Below are 21,369 nucleotides of genomic sequence, written 5' to 3' on the forward strand. Positions count from 1 at the left end.
GTCATGGACGTGGGTTTCCTGCACAATGAGGTTTCTGCTGAGACTCCGGGCATGATTTTACTCAAACATGAAGCCTCAAAGTAGCTAAATAACAAAGCACGCATAATAGATGCCTTGCTGAGCAAATGTTGGACGGTCTGTCATTTAGGATATTGTCTGTGATCCATCCCCCAAAACTCTACTGGTAGAAATTGTAAAGCTGGAGGTGACTAGAGGTTGGAGATATTTTCTTTTCCTTGAGAACCTGTGAAATGTCCCTTGGGTTTTGCCTACTGAGTTTCATTTTGCTCCTACAGAAATATTTGTGGCATTTCTCTGAAACTGGGGATGACTTCCCCTCTGAGCACTCTCTCACAGTATAAGCAAAGGATACATCATTGGTTTTCCAAGCAAGGCCACGGGCACCTCATTGGTAAGGAAAGGAATGGAAATGTGAGCCCGGGATTGATGAGAACGGTAGTTGTGGAGACGCACACGAGGTGTACAAACACTGCAGCTTCATTTGCATCTGGAATTTAGAGGCTGGTTGTGCAAAAAGAGAAAATGAATTCCCTAGTAACAATCTCCTTGTTTCCCCTCTCAAGACCACTCAGCTTCCTACAGAGACTGCATCTTATAGACTTTCTCCTCTATTGCTTATCCTGTTCCCTCAGATCCTAATGGAGACCACTTCTGGGATAAGCGTTGAGATGTGAAACTCCCCTTCTTAAAGAAGTGAATCTCAACTGCAGACCCTTGAGACTTTTCTTTTTGCGAGTAGTCCTTTAAATTCCCACCATGGCCACATGCACAAATTAGGTTTATTGGCATTTTCATAAGGGCAGGGCTTTGAACCGGTTCATTCCGGTTGGACCCCCTGCTGAGAATTTCCGTATTCACCTCAGATACACTGAATAAAAATCTACATATTAACAGGACCCTCTGGGTAATTCTTACAGTTTACAGGGGATCTTGTTAAAATGTAGGTTCTGAATTAGTACATCTGGGGTGGACATGCAAATTGTCAGCAGGGGTTCGAACTGGAAGGACGTGGTTCGAACCGGTTCAAAGCCCTGCATAAGGGGTACTGGAGAGAAAAGAGGAAAGATGCTAGAAGGCCTCAGGAGTGCTGGAGAGAAAAATATGGGAAAGTGCATACCTTTGATTCAGAAGATTTGGGCCAGGAAGGTTTCAAATCAATTCCCTCCATCATTCCAAAGCTCCTCATGCCTCTGCCGTGGCCCGATCCACCCTTCCCTTTGTGTGGTCTAAAAATAGACATAGAAAGAGGTGGAGATAGAGACGGTGCCAGAGGTAAAGGCAGAATTAGAGATAGAGATAGTGAGGGAAGTGGCTTTCTGCAGATAATTAAATTAATGGTCATTGGGGTGCATTTAAATCAAGAAAAAAAAAAACCTAGATTGCACAACTCTGTAAATTTGCTAGAAGTCATTGCATTGTACACTTAAAACAGGTGAATTTTATAGTATGTAAATTATGCCTTAATAAAGCCTTTAAATGAAGAAAAAAGTAAACATAAAATAAGAATTCTGGCCAGTAAGTTTTGTGAGTGTGGCCACAGCCTACCAACTCTGTGCTTCTCTCTACATCTGATAAAGGGTGACATGGACTCTGCTGATGAGGCTTTTCCCTTCTGTCTTTAACCAGATGCCATGGCGTCCCCTACGACTCATGGCGCCCCCACGTGTGTCAGGGTAGAACTGTGCTCCACAGGATTTTTAATGGCTGATTTTTCAAAAGTAGATCACCAGGTCTTTTTCTGAGGCATCTGTAAAAAAACTCATTGCTGTCAATTGGATTCTGACTCATAGCGACCCTCTGGGTGGGTTCGAACAGCCAATCTTTCAGTTAGCAGCTGAGCAGTTAACCATTTGCTCCACTCGGGACTCCCATTTCTCTTTAATGGCCCCTCTTTCTCTCTCCCTCACTCGGCATCCTTTGCCCAAGTTCCAGTCAGGAGAGTGATGGCTGCAGCTCTTTCAGTGCTGAAAAATTAGGGAATTATGTAGGCTGCTGATTTCACCACCCCCCCCCCCAAAAAAAAGGAACAAGAAAAGGAACCCATAAAGTGAGAATTACCCATCCCCCCACGACTCTGCCCCCACACACTGTACACTCTTCTATCTTTTCCCAGTTCAGGGCACTCAGTACCCACTCCTCCCGCAGCCTTCGGATTGTGTGGTATTTTTAAATCATATCATAAATAGGTTCAATGATAAGTGGCCAACATTTTATAGTGCCCTTAAAACTAAATGTCACAAGAGTATGAAAACAGCCCCGCACAACTGACCATTTCTCAAGTATGAGAGGTGCATGGTAATGATATGTAACTATATGTTTAAAATTCCTGAAACTTGAGCGTACTTTATCTCTGCCCCAGACTGATAGGGAATTTTCTCTCTTCTGCAGAGGACATCTCTGAAAGAAAGAGAGGGAGGGAGGGAGAGAGAGGAAGAAAAAGAGAGAGGAAAAGAAAGGGAGAGAAAGATTTATTATTTTTAGTAGCCACTGGCTAAAAATAACAGCCTAGCTCATCACATTGTAAGCACAGAGCTGGTCTAGTTTTCTGGGATGTGCACTGAACTCCCCACGTTGAGAAAGTTACCTCAGACTCCTCCATACAGGTCAGTGTCATTGGGCATCCCCTGCATCTGTGACCTTACTGCGTCTTGCAGCTGCATGCCTTGCCTGCTCCCTGACTCTCTCAAAGGCAGGCACGAGCCCCACTCTGCAGCTGGCCCAGTGGCTGCCCTGCGGCCTTGCTCCCCCTCTGCATGGCTCCCCTGCGTCCCCAGCCCGGCCTCACGTCCCTTCTTCTCATCCTTTCCATTTCTCCAACCAGATGGCTGCCCCGATTTGTGCAGCGGCAACGGGAGATGCACACTGGGTCAGAACAGCTGGCAGTGTGTCTGCCAGACCGGCTGGAGAGGGCCTGGATGCAACGTTGCCATGGAAACCTCCTGTGCTGATAACAAGGATAACGAGGGAGGTGAGCAAGCGTCTTCTAATTCCCAGCCCCTCAAGAACAGAGGGCTGTCTATACTTTCGTCATGAATCATTTTTCTCCTGAAAGACTTCCCCTATACTATTGTCAGATGTTGTTGTAACATTTCCTTTGCAGCAAATTCAGAGGATGGATGTCATTGGGCCCGTGGGGCTCCTGGAGATGGGGGCTGGAGGCACCGGGGTTTAATGCTGGCTTTGAACTGTCAAGTACACAACACTACACAAGGGTGACAGGGCCCTGGCTCTGCCTTCAGGGTGACTGTTCCTGCCAGACCTTTTCAGGTTAGGAGTTACAAACAATCAGTGATGATGATGACAATATGTGCCTCACACCGTGTAAAGACTCCATAAACAATCCATCCCTTCCTCCTTACAGCCCTTTGAGAAGTTACTTTACAGCCTCTGAGATGAGGAAACTGAGACCTACCAACCGACCAGTTGCTGTTGAGTCAGTTCCCGACTCTTGGTGACCCCCTGTGTGTCAGGGTAGAGCTGTGCTCCATGGGGTTTTCAGTAGCTGATTTTTTAGAAGTAGATTGCTAGGCTTTTCTTTCGAAGCACCTCTGGGTGGACTTGAACCTCCAACCTTTCAATTAGCAAGCCAGTGCATTAACCGTTAGCACCATGCAGGGACTGCATAACTGAAGCCTATCAAAAACCCCCTTCCACTGAGTCAATTCTGACTCATAACGACCCTGTAGGACAGAGTAGATCTGCCCCATAGGGTTTTCAAGGCCATAAATCTTTACAAATGCAGACTGCTACATCTTTCTCCTGCAAAACGGCTGGTGGGTTCAAACCGCTGACCTTTCAGTTAGCAGCCAAGTGCTTAACCACTGTGGCACCAGGGCACCTTCAACTGAGGCCTAGGAAGTGTTAAGTAACTTTGCAAAAATAATACAACCACCACTAGTAAAATGGGGACCGAGACAGAGCCTTTGCTAAATCAGTGGTCACCAAACTATGCCCTGTGGCCAACTGCAGCCCACTGGCACCTCAAGCTAACAGTGGTTCTTCCATTTTTGTTGGTTGGGGAAAAAAACAATCTAAAGAATAAGACTTTGTGACAAGTGAAAATTACATAAAATTCAAATTTGAGTGTCCATAAATAAAGTTGTCTTAGAACTCAGCCACACCCATTAATTTATGTTTTGTTTATGGCTGATTTCACCTACAATGGCACAGGCGACTACTGTATTTTTACACAAATAACATGCGCATTACATATTTTTTGACAACCAGGCAACCTCCCGATGCGTTATTGTCCTAGGCACACTATGCACGTTATATGTGTGGGCGCATTATTTACATGGGCACAAAAAATACAGTAGTCACAGCAGAGACCATATGGCCCACACCAAACGAAACCAAACCCGTAGCCGTCAAGTGGATTCTAACTCATAGCAACCCTATAGGACAGAGTAGAACTGCCCCATGGGGTTTCCAAGGCTGAAATGTTTACCCAAGCAGACTGCTACATCTTTCTCCCACGGAGTGGCTTGTGGGTTTAAACCTTCAACCTCTCTGTTAGCAGCTGAGTGCTTAACCACTTCACTACCAGAGCTACTCCCATATGGCCCACAAAGCCTAAAATATTAATATCTGGTCCTTTACAGAAAAAAGTTAGCCCTTCCTATTCTAAATGTCTGAGCTGAATTTCCCGTGTAACTTCCTGATGTAGCGCTAAGCTTTCTGGGGCCACATGGAGTTGCATTAGCACATGGGCCTCTTGATTTCCTAAGAATATCATGTGATGTTCCACAAATATCAGTAAAGATGTGTGAACTACCCCTTTAATAACTAATCAGGACTGCAGAAGTTACTTCAGGGTATAAGAGAACCTATGAGTCTGTAATTATTTGATTAAAAAACAACTGTGTATAGCACTTGCTGTGTGCCAGACATTGTGCTAATCCGTTGCCGTGGAGGTGATTCTGACTCCTGGTGACCTCATGTGTGTCAGAGTAGAACTGCGCTCCATAGAGTTTTCAGTGGCGGATTTTCCAGAATTAGATTGCCAGGCCTTTCCTCCAAAGTGCCTCTGGGTGAACTGGAACCTCAGACCATTCGCTTCGCGCCCGAGCATGTCAAGAAACACTCACTAGGCTCTTAGAATAGTAGAGACCAAGTCAGAGCCAGTCACTCCCTACCAGCCCCAGCCAGTAGGCTTCAGTGGGGTCCAAAGTGGGCTGCAGTCCATCAAGGTGACGGACGAAAGAACTAGACATTCCTTTCATTTTTCTTCATCCTCTTCTATTTCTCTGTTTTGCAATGTTCACAATCAATTATTGCAGTTGTACATTTACGTAATGTATAAGTAACCCAAAAGCCAAAACCAAACCCGCTGCCGTTGAGTTGATTCCTATTCATAGCAACCCTACAGGAGAAAGTAGAACTGCCCCATGGGGTTTCCAGAGAGCAGCTGGTGGATTCAAACTGGCTACCTTTTGGCTAGCAGCCGAGCTGTTAACCACTGCGCCACCAGGGCTCCATATAAGTAAACAAATGTGCCTAAATCAGTAGGAGTAGACATTCAAAAAGTCGAGACCTAATGTAGTTTGCAGCGCTCCCATTCATTCATTTTCTCTTTCCTGAAACAGAACCAAAATAGAAACCACTTTAATTCATTTTTGAATGAGGTGCGGCATAACTATATAATGCATCTGTTATAGACAGAGAGTCAAAATCAGCCTACTTTTCCTGGTAAGGCTCGCTGTTTCTGCTTTGGGTCCCTGGTGGCTCCACTGAGCACAATGTTTGCTTACAGATCACATTCTTCTCTTACAGAGAGGAGCCCCTGTCCTGGCTCCCTTCTCCATTCCTAGTGTCAGCAGCTGAATGCGTAGCAAATTGCTGGAATGCTGCACACAGGGAGGCAGGGCACTCCAAGGGACCCAGTCTCTGGAATGTGCCCTGTGCCACCACGCCCCTCTCCAGCAGTCCCAACCCTGATTCCAGTTCCCACTAGCCAGAAAGCAAATTCCTGAAGTGGTGGAGCTGCAGAAGGCCTGGCAGGCACTGCAGGGACTCTGGGCCTAATGACTGCCGCGCAGGCACAATGCTGGGTCCCTCCTGGCAATGGGGCAAAGCGTCAGAAAGGCAGGGCACAAAAGCAAATGAGGCAGTGATTACGCAAAAGACAATAATGGCCTTGTTATGGGAACTGTTAAAGTGAACCTCCCAAGGAAGTAATTAACCACAAAGAAAAAGAGGCTCCACACAGTGTTTATAAAAAGAAACTCCCAGTGAATTCAGAGTTGCTTATGTCAGGTGAGAGGGGTAGACACGGATTCTCTCTCACCTGGCGTAAGCGGTTCTCAATTAACTGAGTTCTTTTTTTGGAGGAGATTCCTCCTTGCAGAGTGTTCTTTTTATGGTTAATTACTTCCCTAGAGGTGTGCTAAGCACTTTGCTGTTTATTGATAAATATTAAAGTGACTTCTCATCAACTCCAGATCCAGTCGTGCAGCCAGGGGCGCGTTACCGAATAGGCAAGGTAAGCACAGTGCTTACCTTGCTTACCAGATCATATGTAGTGAACAATTTCACATTTTTTCACCACATCGAAGATTCTGTTTCTAGGTATGGCTGGCGTCTATCTCTGCTGACCCCACAGCACCTACCTACAGAATCAAAGCCTCTTTTCAATTTCACAATCCCTGACAGGGGCAGATAACCCAGTAAGCGAGGTAAACACAGGCTTACTTACTAATCATTGTGAAATTGTTCACTACAGATTAGTAAGTAAGCACAAGTAAGCCCGTGCTTACCTTGCTTATTGGATAATCTGCCCCTGCCTGCAGCACACTAATTAGATCACTTTTGGGTTTGGTTTTTCGGTGGTGGTGGGAGTTCTGCCCTAGGCTCTGCCCGGCTTTGTGAATTCTCCGAGACGGCCGTGTGGGTTTGTAAACCTGGCTGTGGGACGGAGGAGGCAGCCAGGCGAAACATGAATGAAGGCCCAGGGAGCAGCTGCCATGAACACGTTTCTTATACATCTCATGAATGGGGAAAATAATAGAGTGCTCTTCCGAAGTGGGCTGGAAAAGGCAAATCATTTTTCCATCTAGGAACACTATACTTAAAAATAAAAAGTTCAATTTAAAGTGATATGTATATATATATTTTAATCTTAAACTGATACACAGACAAATATAGATATATAGATATTTGAAGCCCTTAACTGCCCTTTTCAATATGGGTTCCTCCATGAGACAATGAAGCCCTGGTGCTTTAGGGCTACTGGTGGTTCTGAAAATTTGGCTTGCAGCAAAATGACCTGGAGGACTTCAGAAAACACAGATTGTTGAGCCCAACCCCCAGAGTTTCTGGCTCAGTAAGTCTGGGGTAGAATGCACAAATCTGTCTTTTTAGTAAGTTTCCCCACCACTCGTCTGTCAGTTTGTCATCCTCTGGTAACTTGCATGTTGCTGTGACGCTGAGAGCTACGCCACTGGTATTTCAAATACCAGCAGGGTTCCCTATGGTGAACGGGTTTCAGTGGAGAGTCCAGATGAAGACAGAGTAGGAGGAAAGGCCTGGTGATCTATTTCCAAAAATTGTTGTTTTTAGTTACCATTGAGTCATCTCCAACTCATGGCAATGTTAAGTATAAGAGGACAAAGCTTGGCCCAGTCTTTACCATCTCCATGATCTTTTATATATTGCAGCCCATTGTTGAGGCCATTGTATCAAATCAACTCACTGAGAATTTCCCTCATTTTCATTGACCCTTTACCAAACAAGATGTGCTTTTCTAGCAATTGGTCTTTCCTGATAATGTATCCAAAGTAAGGCAGACGAAATCTTACCATTCTTGCTTCTAAGAAGCATTCCCGTTATATTTCTTCTAAAACCAATTTGTTTGTTTTTCCAGCAGTCCACGGTATATTCAATATTCCAAATATTACCCTATGAAAACCCTATGGATCACAATAAAATATTGTCCAGTACAGTGCTAGATGAGCCCCGTACGTTGGAAGGCACTCAAAATACACAGGAGCCACCACAATGGACTCAGACATACCAACAATCATGAAGATGGTGCAGGTCTGGGCAACATTTTGTTCTGTTATAAAAAGGTCGTCATGAGTCGAAGCTGACTCAATGGCAACCAGCAACAGTCAATTCCCAGGTGATGCTGATCTAGGACTACTCTTTGAGAACCATTGTCCAAAGACATCTCTTGTATGTAATGGATTAACCCCTCTCCTATGCATCTAGAATGGTACTAAGTACTTTCCTAGAGAGAATTGGAGCCCTGGTGGCATACTGGTTAAGAGCTCAGGCTGCTAACCAAAAGTTTGGTGGTTCAAATCCACCAACCACTCCTTCAAAACCCTATGGGGCAGTTCTACTCTGTCAAATAGGGTCACTCTGAGTTGAAATCGATTCGATGGCACACAACGACAGGGAAAATTGAGAAAATTGTCACTGAAATGTTTTGTGTTCTGCAATGTTCAGATGAGAAACCCTGTTGCAAAACACTATTTTAGAATATCCCACAAAAACAATTTATTCTAGCTCCCTACCTTCTTACTCCTATCGCTTTCAAAGTCTCCCAACACCCCCAGCTGTGTGACTGCTAACATAACCTCAGGGAGCAATGTCTGATTCTGAGGGCAGAAGCTTTACCTGCCATTGCCCCTACAAAGAAGTGGAAACTGTTCAGACAGACGTGCCAGCAAGCAGACTGTCTTTTTAATTGCAAGAGATCTTTACTTGAACTGCTCACCCCAATTTGAAAAAGAAGAGACTCAAAGAAATATTTTTGCTTACAGAAGACAAATACCAGCTCATTAAAGTCTGAGAATACACACAACATGTGCGCCAAGTGACAGGCAGATAATATTTAATTATCACCACCAAGGCAGAGGTGTGAGATTTAGTTCATCACAGCCAGAGGTAGGAGAAAGGGTGTAGATTTCCTCTAATAGTGGTAACCACAAGGTGGGAAGGCACTGTTAGACCGTCTGGCCTGGAAATACAGTCTTGGCTCCTCACACCCCTCATCACCTAGATCTTACAGTCAGGAAGGAGTCTCAGGTCTCCATCCACAAAATCCTGACTGCTGTCCTTTCAAGCCAGAGTGTGAATCTGTCTGAAGGTCTCCTGAAATCCTATCAGATGCTCTTTCCAGCCTAGTATTGCCATGGAGTTTATCCCGTGATATATTCTATACCAGTTGCCATTGGGTTGACCTGTGTGTGTCAGAGTAGAATTGTGCTCCATAGAGTTTTCAGTGGCTGATTTTTCCAAAGTATGTAGATCACCAGGCCTTTCTTCTGATGTGCCTCTGGGTGGATTCGAACCTCCAGCCTTATGGTTAGCAGTTGAGCACGTTAACTGTACCACCCAGGGACCTCTCCAGCCTAGGGCAGCAGTAATAGAGCAGATGGGGAAGGCAAAGTCATACCACATTGGTCTTGAGATAGAGGAGGTATCTGAGTTTGTCCAGGAGTGGCCATTACATCCCATCCTTCCTTACTACACTAGGGGAGTACATTTATTTCCCCTCTGTTCTATTTCATATAGCACTGAAAGCCAGGCTTTTTCTTTCTTTTAAATTTTACTTATTTTGTTGTTGTTGAGAATAGACACAAAAACATGCACCAATTTGACAGTTTCTATGTGTACTATTTAGTGACATTGACTACATTCCTTGAGTTGTGCAACCATTCTCACCCTCCTTTTCTGAGTTGCTCCTCTCTCACAGACATAAACTCACTGCCCCCTAAGGTTCCCATCCAGTCTTTCGAGTTGCTGTTGTCAATTTGATCCTATATAGATAGTTCTTAAAAGAGCATAATGCTCAAACCAAAAACCAAACCCATTGCCGTCAAGTTGATTCTGACTCATAGAGAACCCCATAGGGTTTCCAAGGCTGTAAATCTCTGTGGAAGCAGACTGTCACATTGTTCTCCAGCAGAGCAGCTGGTGGTTTTGAACTGCCAACCTTTTGGTTAGCGGTCAATTGCTTTAACCAGTGTGCCACCAGGGCTCCTTGTAATGCTCAAGGTAGACATTTTTTGCTAGTTAAGCTAAATTTTGTTCAGCTTTAAGAAGACTTCAGGGGATATTTTTGGTTCAAGGTTCAAAGATTATATCAGGGCAGTAGTTTCAGGGGTTCACCCACCCTATAGCTCCAGAAAGTCTACAATCCATGAGAATTTGAAATTTTGTTTTCCATTTTTCCCCTGTTGATCAGGATTCTTCTATGGAACCTTTGATCAAAGTGTTCAGTAATGGCAGCTGGGCACCAACCATTTCCTTCTGGTCTCATGACAAAGGAGGCAGTTGTTCATGGAGGCAATTAACCACACATTCTGTATCCTCCTCCTATTCCTGACTCTCCTTCCTCTGTTGTTCCAGGTGAATAGAGACCAATTGTTGTGCCTTGGATGGTGGCTTGCAAGGAAAGCTAGGCCTTTTGATATGACCTGGATTTGCTCCTTTTCCTGTCATTTCCCTGGCTTTTGAATAGGTGATACTGTAACATCATAATGGTGAAGGAGCCTGGGCCTAAGAGTCAGCCTTTGTGTCCCAGCTCTACAAGTCGCTTTGCTTTGCAAATTCTCAATTTCCTGTAAAATCGGCATGAAAATGCCAACTCCATTAGCTGTCATGACTTTAAGTGAGAAAATACATGGAATACATTTCACAAGGCACCTGGTCCTTAGAGCATACCCATATATTGGCTGCTGCTAACGTTAACAGTACTAATGTTGTTGTAATTTTATGGAACTGAAGAGTGAATCCATCATCAAGGAGCCCAACCAGTAATTTTCTCATTGTACCTAACCACCAAAGTCTTAACCAGTGCTTGCCGATCTTCAGCACTGCAAAATCCCACTAGAGAACGTGTTTAAAATTCTCATTTCTAGGCCCCCACCTTTGAGATTCTGATTAAGTCAGGTGCGGAACCCAGGAATATGCATTTTTAGCAAGCACCCCAAAAGATTCCAATGCAAGTGGTCTGCAGATTGCATTTTGAGAAAAACTTGTTTAAATAATAGTTTCCCCTGGTTGAGCTGACCCAGCCCATTGTCAGAGACCAGATATAGCATCGTACCTAGGCCCCAAACCTATAGCCATGCAGTCGCCAAGACATGAGAGGAGTGAAGTGGGGAAAGAATTTTCCTTCAAGATAAAGTAAGTAAAAAATGAACACCTTTTCGTTTTTAGTTCCTGAGTGAATAACTTGTGTGCTTTACAAGTGCCCTTCATTCCTAGTTCGTGAGGTGACCGATGTTTCACAATTTAAAAAGCCTTTAACTGCGTGTCGTTAGGGTGTGAATTCATCCATCCATCCACCCATTAGTTTATTCATTCATGGTTTAACAAACATTCTTTGAGGATCCACAAAACGTTAGGTGCTGAAAATAGGCCTTTGGAAATACCAAGACAAATATGACATGTTCCCACAAAGAGCTCACATTCCATCTGAAAAGATAAGAAGTATAAAGAAGTTACGGTTATTATTACAAACTGTGAGCGGTGGTGGGGTGGAATGCCTTAGCTCAGTAGGAGCATAGAGAAGTGACTGTCATGGCGTATGGGTGTCGGCTGCAGGATACGAGTGAAAGCCCATCACAATTTGAAGCCCAGCATCTTCAGCCTATCTCCCCGGAGAGTCGTCAAAGCCATCTGCGTGATCAGCATCTTCTGGTAGGACCTCTTCGGTTCACTGGTAGCATCTTCATTTCCCTTGCTAAATTAAAGACTCCACTCAGACTTCACTGCAGACAGTATTCCCAACCCACCTCCATCTGCAAGCCTTCATTCCTTGTTTTGCTCCAGAGGAGGTTGCCTTCAGTTAAGAGATGTGAGGATGCTGGCCTGAGCGCCGGGCCCGCCAGCCGAGGCACTCCAGCCAGGTCTAAATGAGGAGAAATAACACTGGAGTCTGTCCAAAGCACTTGGAACAGAGGAAACTCACCCCTCGCCACTGCATCCTCCCCCTCCCTCTCCATCCCATAACCATTCAAATTGGTTTGACATGATTCAGGGATGCTATTCCGGCATTTATCTCACTTGTTAATTAATAACTCACCTTGTCTGTGCATTTAGAAGAGCCAAGCCAGGGACTTTAGGGACCCTGGAAGAGTTATGCTTCTCAAGTCCAAATAGTCTAGCTCCTTCATCCAATAAGAGATAAAACTTGGTGAGCCCATTGTAAATGCCTTGATTAATGTGTGGAAATCACATTGATGGTTGGTTGGGTGGGGGACAGCTTAGAAATGCAACATTGCTCCATTAATTGGGTTGGATGAGTGTTCCCGTTGCAGTCCAAAGACCTCGTGGCAAACGTAGCTGGATCCGTAAACAGAGTCCCTGACTGCTCCCAGAGAGGAACGCAATATATCTAATGCTTAGAAGGAGAGCTTGGCCTTGAGGTCACTGCCAGTTGGCCAGGTGCTGAGTCTCTCTTCTTTGGGAGGGAAGCAGAACTAGCCCCAGCTGAAATCCTAAAGGAGCACATGGCAGCAGGGGCCTGAAACTGTTCTGGATCTTCCAGTTGAAATAAGATCTTTGATGCATGAATCTTCTGTTTAGGAAACTAATGGTTGAGTTTCAGTTTTCTAATATACCAAAAAAAAAAAAAAGAAACCCCTTGCCATCAAGTCGATTCTGACTTATAGCGACATTATAGGACAGAGTAGAACTGCCCCACAGGGTTTCCAAGGAGTGGTGGTGGATTAGAACTGCCAACCTTTTAGTTAGTAGCCAATCTCTTAACCGCTGCGTCACCAGGGCTACTTTATAATATAGAGATTTTTTTAAAAAGCAGGGATACAACCCATTCTCCATTACATATAAAAATTATGATCAGTAAGGTTCGTGAGAACTTACATACACTAAACACTGCACTGAGCTTTGTACGCACCTGTTCTTGTTAGCTGCCATTGAGTTGGCCCCCGACACTTGGCAACACCATGTTCAACAGATCAAAATGCTGCCTGGTCCTGCACCGTCCCCATGATCAGTTGTGGATCAGACACAACCTATGTTGTGTTCCATAGGGTTTTCATTGGCTGATTTCCAGAAGTGGACTGCCAAGCCTTTCTTCGTAGTCCATTTTAGTCTAGAAGCTCTGCTGAAATCTGTTCAGCAACATACCGGTCTCCACGGACAGATGGGTGGCAGCTGCACGTGAGATGCATTGAGAATCAAACGTGGGTCTCCCACATGGAAGGCAAGGCATCTACCACTGAGCCACCAATGTTGAAAGAGCCTCCCAACAGGTCTCTCTTCGGCTGCTTCTGCCTCGGTTGCTCTCTGTTCTTCCACATGGCAGCCAGAGGGATGCTTGAAATTATAGATCAGATCATGCCATGCCCTTAAAGGGATCAATGTCTCACCTTGGCTTAAAGGAGCCACCCCCTGCTTCCTCTTGGGTAGGCCTCCTACCACCCCCCAGCACCTCGGCTCCATCCTCTCTGGCCAGCCTTCTGATCCTCATACATGCTAAATTGAGTCCCACCCTGGGACCTTTGCTGAACCAGGGCCAGAAATGCTCTAACCCAGGTATTTGACACTACTGGCTCCTTCTAGCCGTTCAGTTCTTGGCTCAAACACCACCTCCTCAGAGAGGCCTGTGTCGGCCCTACAAAATCCCCCTCTGTCTCTCTGCCGTCACCAGCCTTTGGTGTTTCTTCTACAGCACATGCCCCATTCTGAAATTATCCCATTTCTATCTTTCTTGTATGTTGTCTGCCTCTTCACACTGTAATACAAGATCAATGAGTCTATCTCGTTATATTATTTCCATTTACAGATAAGAACACTGAGGCTCAAAAAGATTAAGATTTACAACAGGCCTTTTAGCTAACCACTATGAAATATTGTTTTATAACACTGAGGCCATTTTCTCAATTCTTCTAAAACACCAATAAAATTTGGAAAATATTTCTGAAGAACATTTGAACAAGGTACAGAACCTGTACTGGTAAAGAGGCTTCAGGAAAAATTGCCTCAACGCTAAAATTTTCCCATTGAAAACCTGTTCCCAGTAAATTAATTTGACCGCTGAATTTGTTTAAAAAGCTAAAAATGTGCTTAAAGTGCATGAGTTTACCCAACATGGCACCTTCAGTCTTACTCGTTTTCTAATCAGTTCTTTAGTAGTTTAAATGATTACTAAATGTCTCTTAAGGGATTGTATTTTTCCCTGCTTAGATGACAAATCAGATATTCATAAAATTGTTATTAAAATGCATTATCTGAAAAAATTTTTTAATAATTTAAATCTCTATGGACTTATTTTAAGGAATTAAATCTCTTTGCCACAGATTTAACTGATGGCAAAGCAGTAACACATGGGATCTCCATGAGTTGAAACTGACTCGATGGCAATTGATTTTATAAGAGGTAATGTTTAAATTACATAGGATTTTTGCCTTGACCAAGGTCCTTTTTGAAACTGCAGCAAGTAAGCTGGCTTTTGTCACTAGCGTTTGGATAAAGGTTCAAGGCCCCTGGTGCCAATATTAGCTCTGTTGTTTCTACAATCTCCCCTCAGTCCAGACCAGTGGTTCTCAACCAGGGTGACTTTGCTTCCCAGGGGCATCTATGTGATCAGCACAGGGATTATTTGGTAACATCTAGGGACATTTTGGGTTGTCAAAATTGGAGGAGAGGCATTGCTACTGGTGTATAGTAGATAGAGGCAGAAATGCTGCTAAACACTGTACAATGCCCAAGGACAGAGTAGAACTGCCCCCATAGCATTTCTGAGGAGCAATTGGTGGATCTGAACTGCTGACCTTTTTGTTAGCAGCCGAGCTCCTAACCACTTCACCACTACCCAAAAAAAAACCCGTTGCCGTCAAGTCTATTCCGACTCATAGCGACCCTTTAGGACAGAGTAGAACTACCCATAGAGTTTCCAAGGAGTGCCTGGCAGATTCAAACTGCCGACCCTTTGTTTAGCAGCCATAGCACTTAGCCACTACGCCACCAGAGTTTCCACTTCACCACTAGGGCTCCCTAATGTCAATAACTAACATTTATTGAGTACTTACCAGGGACCAGGCCCGGTTAAATCCTAACCCTTTTGTGCCATATTATTTTCTTGTACATGTCCCTTTCAGATGGTACTAGCATCCCAAGATGGGACATTAGCAGCCCAAGAACCTCGAGACACAAAGAAGGGAGGTAGGACTTGTGTTTTCCAGTGATCAGATGGCAGCTCGTACTATGAGTGAGTCACTGTCAGCTCATGAAACTCGAAAAGAACAAAACTTAACTGGGCCTCATATGTCCCAGTAGTTTCATAATGGGACATGTATAAAAAAAAATAATTTGGCCATGTAAGGGTTAACAACCTCAGCCCCTCAGAAACGTGAATTCTGCAGCCTCCTGAAAAATAGCATTGGTGTTAGCATTTTCCCCCCCACATTTGGGTTTGGAATGCATTTTTGCCACAAAGTGCTTATGCACTGGAATGCCAGGGGGCTGAGCAGGGGAAAGTAGAGCAGTTGGCCTTTAAATAGCTAGGCGTTCTCCGCGGCACAGCAAGAGCAGCTGCCCACGGCCTGTGGTCTTTTCTTTGACTTTCCGTCTTCTCAGCCAAGAGCTCTGGGGGATTGGACAGGGGCCAGTGCTGTGTGGCCAAGTGTGAATCAAAGAAAACTGCAAGGCGTCCCCCAGACCACAGTGTCCAATACCTCCCGTTCTCCCCACTCAGAACAAAGACAGAACCTTCCCAAGGTAATCCCTTCCCTTTCCTGTCTGCAAGGTATGCCATCATTGGTAACCCCCGCCCCCACAATTTCCTGGGACTCTGGGGCTACCTCTTTCACTTGTGGGAATGGCTAAGTGCTGGAATGGCAGACTCACAAAGGCCCAAATACAGAGCCCCCAGTAGCTACCCAGCAGAGAGAGGGGAAGTGGTTTCTTCAAGGCTGGCCAGCAGCTCAGAGGCGGATCTGGGACTGTTTCCCTGCCTCTAAATCCAGTGTACATTCCTTCATGGCACGCTGCCACCAAAAGGGACCAATCACCCTCAGGAGAATGGTGTCTGCCATTACTGTTCTGTATGAGCCAGTATCTATCTCGGACCAGGGCCTGGACTAAGATGAGCTGAGTGAGGCACCCAGGCACCCGGGCCTACACGACCCTGAGTATGAGTACCTCCTTAAAATTTATACCCTGGGTGCTGGCTCACCTCACCCTCGGCCCAGCTCCACTCAGACCTCTTATCATTGATGGCGATCGTAATAAACACCTTTCCCCAAACCAGCCAACCTCCTGGACAGAGTCCCCACAAAAATCACTTATTCGTTCAACAAATGTATACTGGGCCTCTACTAAATGCCACAGTGGGTGAACGAATAAGACTCAGACTCTGTCCACAAAGAATCCACTGTCTGGTGGCAGGTAAAATAGACATAAAACCAGTCATTACAATGCCGTATGTTTATGGGTCTATGATAGAAGTAAGCCAAGGGCCTATGGTAGCCCAGAGGAGGGACATCAAAGACTTTGAAAGGAGATTAAGCTTGAATTTTAAAAGATATGCCCATTGCCTTCCAGTCAATTCTAACTCATAGCAACCCCATGTACAGAATAGAACTGCCCCACAGGGTTTCCAAGGCTGTGTAACCTTTACAGAAGCCAACAGCCACATTTTTCTCCCACAGAGCGGCTGCTGGGTTCGTACCACCAACCCAGTAGTACTTAACCACTGCACCACCAGGGCTCCTTTTAAAAGATACAGAGGAATTAAATAAGGAAAGAAGGAAAGGCATTGTGGGCAAAGGGAACCCCAAATGCAAAGGTGTAGAGGCAAGAAATAGCACTGCATGTTTGGGGTGCTCTAAGAAGGTTGGTAGGGCTATAGCTGAGAGTCCATGTGAAGGGTGGAGGGGGATGAGGCTGGGGATGTGGGCCGGGAAGAGACTGAGCCCAGTCCTACATGCCGTGCTTGGCAGAGTGCAATTTACCCCAAGTATTTGCTTTTGCCTCCCTCCACTTAGCACCTCAGTCTCCAAAAGTATAACCACGCCTTCTCCCTCAGACTGAAGACTGATAGATCTGCTTAAGTTGTTACTAGATACACACTGACAGCAGAGAAGAAAGTCTGGCATTCTTTGTGTGTTCTATTGTATGTGTGCATTTCTTCACTGAGGAAGAAAGAGACAGCCTAGAAGGGTAGTAAAGAGGCTTTGGGATCAGAGAGGTCTGGGTTCATGTCCCAGCTCCTCCATTTACTCACAGTATAAACTTAAACAACTCACTCTGCTTCTCTGAGTCTCAGTTTCCTCATCTGTAAAATGGGGTTAATGTTAGTTCTAGTTCACACAATGCTGTGAGGCATAGATGGGTCAATACATGCAAAACACTTAACACTGAGCCCAGTATTTCTCACATATCAGTGAGCATCAGAATCACCTGGGAGGCTTAATACACAGCTCCCTGGGCCCCACCTGCGGAGTTTCTGAGTTAGTAGGTCTGGGGTGGGGCCCAAAAATGTGCATTCTTAACAAGGGCCCAGATGATGCTGACACTTGAAGAGCCACTGACTTAGCAGAGTACTTGCCATTTTGAGGGATGCTCAAGCCCTGGTGGCACAGTGATTAACTGCTATGGCTGTTAACAAAAGATCAGCAGTTCAAATCCACCAGCCACTCCTTGGAAACCGTTTGGAGCAGTTCTACTCTGTTCTGTAGGGTTGCTATGACTCGATAGCAACAGGTTTTCTTTTCAAGTACTAGTAGAGAGTGACTTCTCCAAGCAAAGCAGCCCTGGGCCACCCGTTGTGCAGAGACTGCCAAGAAGCTCTGCATTCTGAGCCAGTGGTAACTTGAATGCCTTATGGACCCTGGGGACAACCCTGGGCTCACTGAGATCCCGCCACAGAGGCATGGTGAGGAGGGAGGGCTCTTGGGCTCCAGCTTCCTGGGACCCATGCTCCCCTTGCAAGAGGCTTAGAGTAAGGGCAGCTGTGGAAAGAACATGCTGGGAGAGGGAGGGTGGTAGTGACACTCACCTGCTTCCCCCATCCTCCTTAGGACTGTGCTCGCCTCGGGCCAGCAGTGGATGCCACTGCCTTTACTGCTGGGACCCACAGGCTTTGGAGTCAAGCAGCCCTGAGTATAAATCCTGTCTCTGCTTCTTACTGGCTGTGCTTCCTTGAGCAAGTAACCTAACCTCTCTGATCCTCAGTTCCCTCATCACCTCTCTGATCCTCAGTTCCCTCGTCGTAAGCTGGGGACGATACCAACCTCACAAGCTGTTGTGAAGTTTACTAGAAAGTTCATGCAAAGCGCCTTGATGACACATTATTTAAATGACGGCTCTAAATACTAGTGTCTTGTAACATGACTTCAGAGCTTCTGAAGAATACCTCCGCATGTACGCACTGCCCCTCAATCAGAGGCTTCCTTCATTGTATCTAACAATGCATCACACTTCCAAATCAGAACTCCTCCATCCTTTGGCTCCTTGTTTTAACACATGCCCCTCAGCCCCACCCTCACTGGCCCTGGAATGAGTGACATTCTCTCTCAGAGATCACAGACCAGTGGCCCCCCTGAGCTGTGAGGCTGTCTGACATGCTCTGTTTGACCTGCATAGGGTTACCAAAATCTTTGAACTACTTGGTGACATTTAAAAATAGATGACTTCATTTTATCAACAAAGAAATGGAGGGGCTAGAGGTTAGCTTGCCCAAAGTCAAACACTGGAAGAGCTGAAGTTCCAGCCCAGTCCTCCTGTTTCTAAAGAACTTGTTCATTCTTCTCTCAGACCCTGTTTCTGAAAGCAGCTTTACATCAGGTTTACCAGAGAGCCTGGAGTCCATGGGTACAAACAGTCAAGTCCCTCAGCTGCTAACTGAAAGGTTAGAGGTCTGAGTCCACCCAGAAGCACCTCAGAAGAAAGGCCTGGCAGTCTACTTCTAAAAAATCAACCACCGAAAGCCCTTAAGAGTAAAGTTCTACTCTGACACACCTGGGATCACCGTGAGTTGGAACTCACTCTACGGCAACTTTTTTTTTTTTTAACTCCGTGCTAAGTGCTTTGCATATTTTGTATATTATGCAGAGTTTGCATGGGATTGCAACATCCCTATTAAAGTAGTACAATTATTATTTCCATTTTACAGATGAGAAAACAGAGGTTCTGAGAGATAAAGTAACTAGCCCAAGGCCACACACCATTATGTCGCGGAACTGGAGTCAGAGCTGGGTCATCTGCGTCCAGATCCTGTGACCATAATTAGCAATACAATACTGGCTCCAAAGAGTGGATGTGAAGATTAACTGTAAAAAGCTCCAGAGAGTGCTTAGCACAGTGCTAGCACATGGCAATGGCTTGACACATTTTAGGAATTAGTACTTCTGATTTCTCTAATACCAAAGGAACCTTGTCTGGCAGCTGAGTCTGGTCCGTTTTCCCAATTGGCAGTATGCTCGGTATTTCTTTATGTGGCAGGATGAGAGGCATCATACCCCCTATTAATTCTCTCAGCCCTGGGGCCAATCCTTCAATCTCCTCGTCCAGGGACACAGTCTTTCCTCAGACAGAAAGTGGCTGTTCCGGCTTGTTGCTCGCGGTGTCGGTAGTGACAGCCTCTTCTCTGTCTGAGGGGCCCAGCAGGTCACTGCCTGGCTCCCCGCCAGGCCAGCACCCCCTGCAGGGCCTGGGCTCCACTGGCCATCCATCCATCGGCTCCATCTGTCTGACCTGTCAGTGGACTCTTTGGAGTGGAGGTTGATGAGGGAGCCGGGGGGTAGGTGCAGGCAGGGGCGAAAGGCGAGAAACAGCAGGCAGAGGGCAAGCATTTGGGGAACTCAGAGACCGAGATCAGACGCCATGCTCTCTGTTGCCACTGGCTTTTGTAACAGAAGAGGGAGAGACAGCAGCAGCCAGGATAGAAATCCCCCAGGTGTAGAAAACATGGCCCTGGGCTAACAAGGGTGAGACTCTGCCGAGAAGCCTGTCAGGGGCTGCCCAAGGTGGGAAAATTCTGATCAAATGAAGAGTGTTCCCAGAGGCTCTGTCTTGGGGTGAGGAGACTCAACTATGTCAGCGGATTGGGAGGGAGAGAGAGAAAGGAAAAAGGAGAGAAAGAAAAAAACAGCTAGAAAATGAAGATGTTTCTGAAGCCTCGGCATTTCTTCCCTTAAGTCCTGCGACACTCACAGGGTCCCTTTCCGCGGCAATGATTACAAGTAGCCTACTATGAAGAACTGAGAGTAGAAGTCAAGAGTGTGGGCTTTGGAGGTGGACAGCTTATCTCATCTCCCACAGAATGACATCCAGCTTGCTACAATGGCTAGCTTTGTGACTTTGGGCCAGGCCCTTAACCTCTCTGAGCCTCAGTTTCTTTGTCTATAGAATGGAGATGATAGAATCCATCTCAAAGGATCTTAAGCGGGGCTGAGGGACGGCCCTGTTGTGATCCACCCCAGTCAGAAGTGTAAGCTGCCTGGAGTTATTTGCTGGGGCAGAGGGGCTACTAAAAACATCCTGCACCCCAGTTTTCCAAAATCAGAATCACCCTCCAATATCTACCTAAACTCTTCTGTTGAACTTAGTCCGGCTGTAGATAAGGGGCTGGGTGGTGCACTAAGCATGTCGTGGTGGAGGGTATACCAGACTCCTGTGTAGGACACACAGTGGTTAACAGTAATGTGACCTGACATAGAAGTAATACGTAGGATTTGGCTTCAAAGTGAGGCAAACTGGTTCCAAATCCAGCTGTGTGGTCTTAGGCAAGTTATGGAATCCCTTGGAGCTCTCCATTCCTCAGCTGTAAAATGACCGTGTTATTAATACCTGCGCTGCGATTTCGGTGGTGATTTGGCAGAGAGCCTGGCACCTAGTGAGCGCCTCATAAATGCCAGCTATTAGCTCTCCTTTGACATGGTTGCCATCAATGCTTCATTGTTCTATGGACCTAGGGTGCTGTCACGTAGCAAAGGGTCCCCACACTAAGAAGCATTGGCTTTGGGTAGCACTGGGTTCCTCAGCAGGACAGCTCCTGTGAGCTGATGTGCTAGTCATGATGGTGTGGTTTGTGTTGGGCTTGATCACCAAAGGCTTGCGTATTATGAGGTCTATCAATCATTAGGGCTTTATGAGGATGAGGCTTCTAATTGTGACTACTGAGTAGACGGAAATTTGGCTGGTCCTTCCAAGGACAGTGCCTCCAAACCTAGAGCAGTAGATGCTCATGAAGTGCTTCCCAATGTGTATTGCACTGGATACTATCCCAGTGAGAGGCTCTGAGCCAAAAGGGCTCCATGATCAGGAAGGGCTGCACGCTCCATTACAACATGAAAGATTCAGAATGCGTGTTCACATATTAAAGGCTCTGAGAAGTCCTGCAGTAAAAAAAAAAAAAAAAAGACACTT

At 45.7% G+C, this 21,369-nt stretch overlaps 1 protein-coding gene across 5 annotated transcripts in view; it reads left to right on the forward strand.

Annotated features, from left to right (window-relative positions):
• Positions 1–21,369, forward strand: part of TENM2 (teneurin transmembrane protein 2) — a 1,060,479-nt gene that overhangs the window by 949,654 nt on the left and 89,456 nt on the right. For all 5 annotated transcript variants that reach the window (XM_010592330.3, XM_010592333.3, XM_003404644.4 and 2 more), the window contains one exon: positions 2,843–2,989. In XM_010592330.3, coding sequence (XP_010590632.1) covers positions 2,843–2,989 — 147 coding nt within the window. The remainder of the gene's footprint in view (positions 1–2,842; positions 2,990–21,369) is intronic.

The sequence above is a fragment of the Loxodonta africana genome, chromosome 2 (genome assembly GCF_030014295.1).
Source record: "Loxodonta africana isolate mLoxAfr1 chromosome 2, mLoxAfr1.hap2, whole genome shotgun sequence".
Lineage (NCBI taxonomy): Eukaryota > Metazoa > Chordata > Mammalia > Proboscidea > Elephantidae > Loxodonta > Loxodonta africana.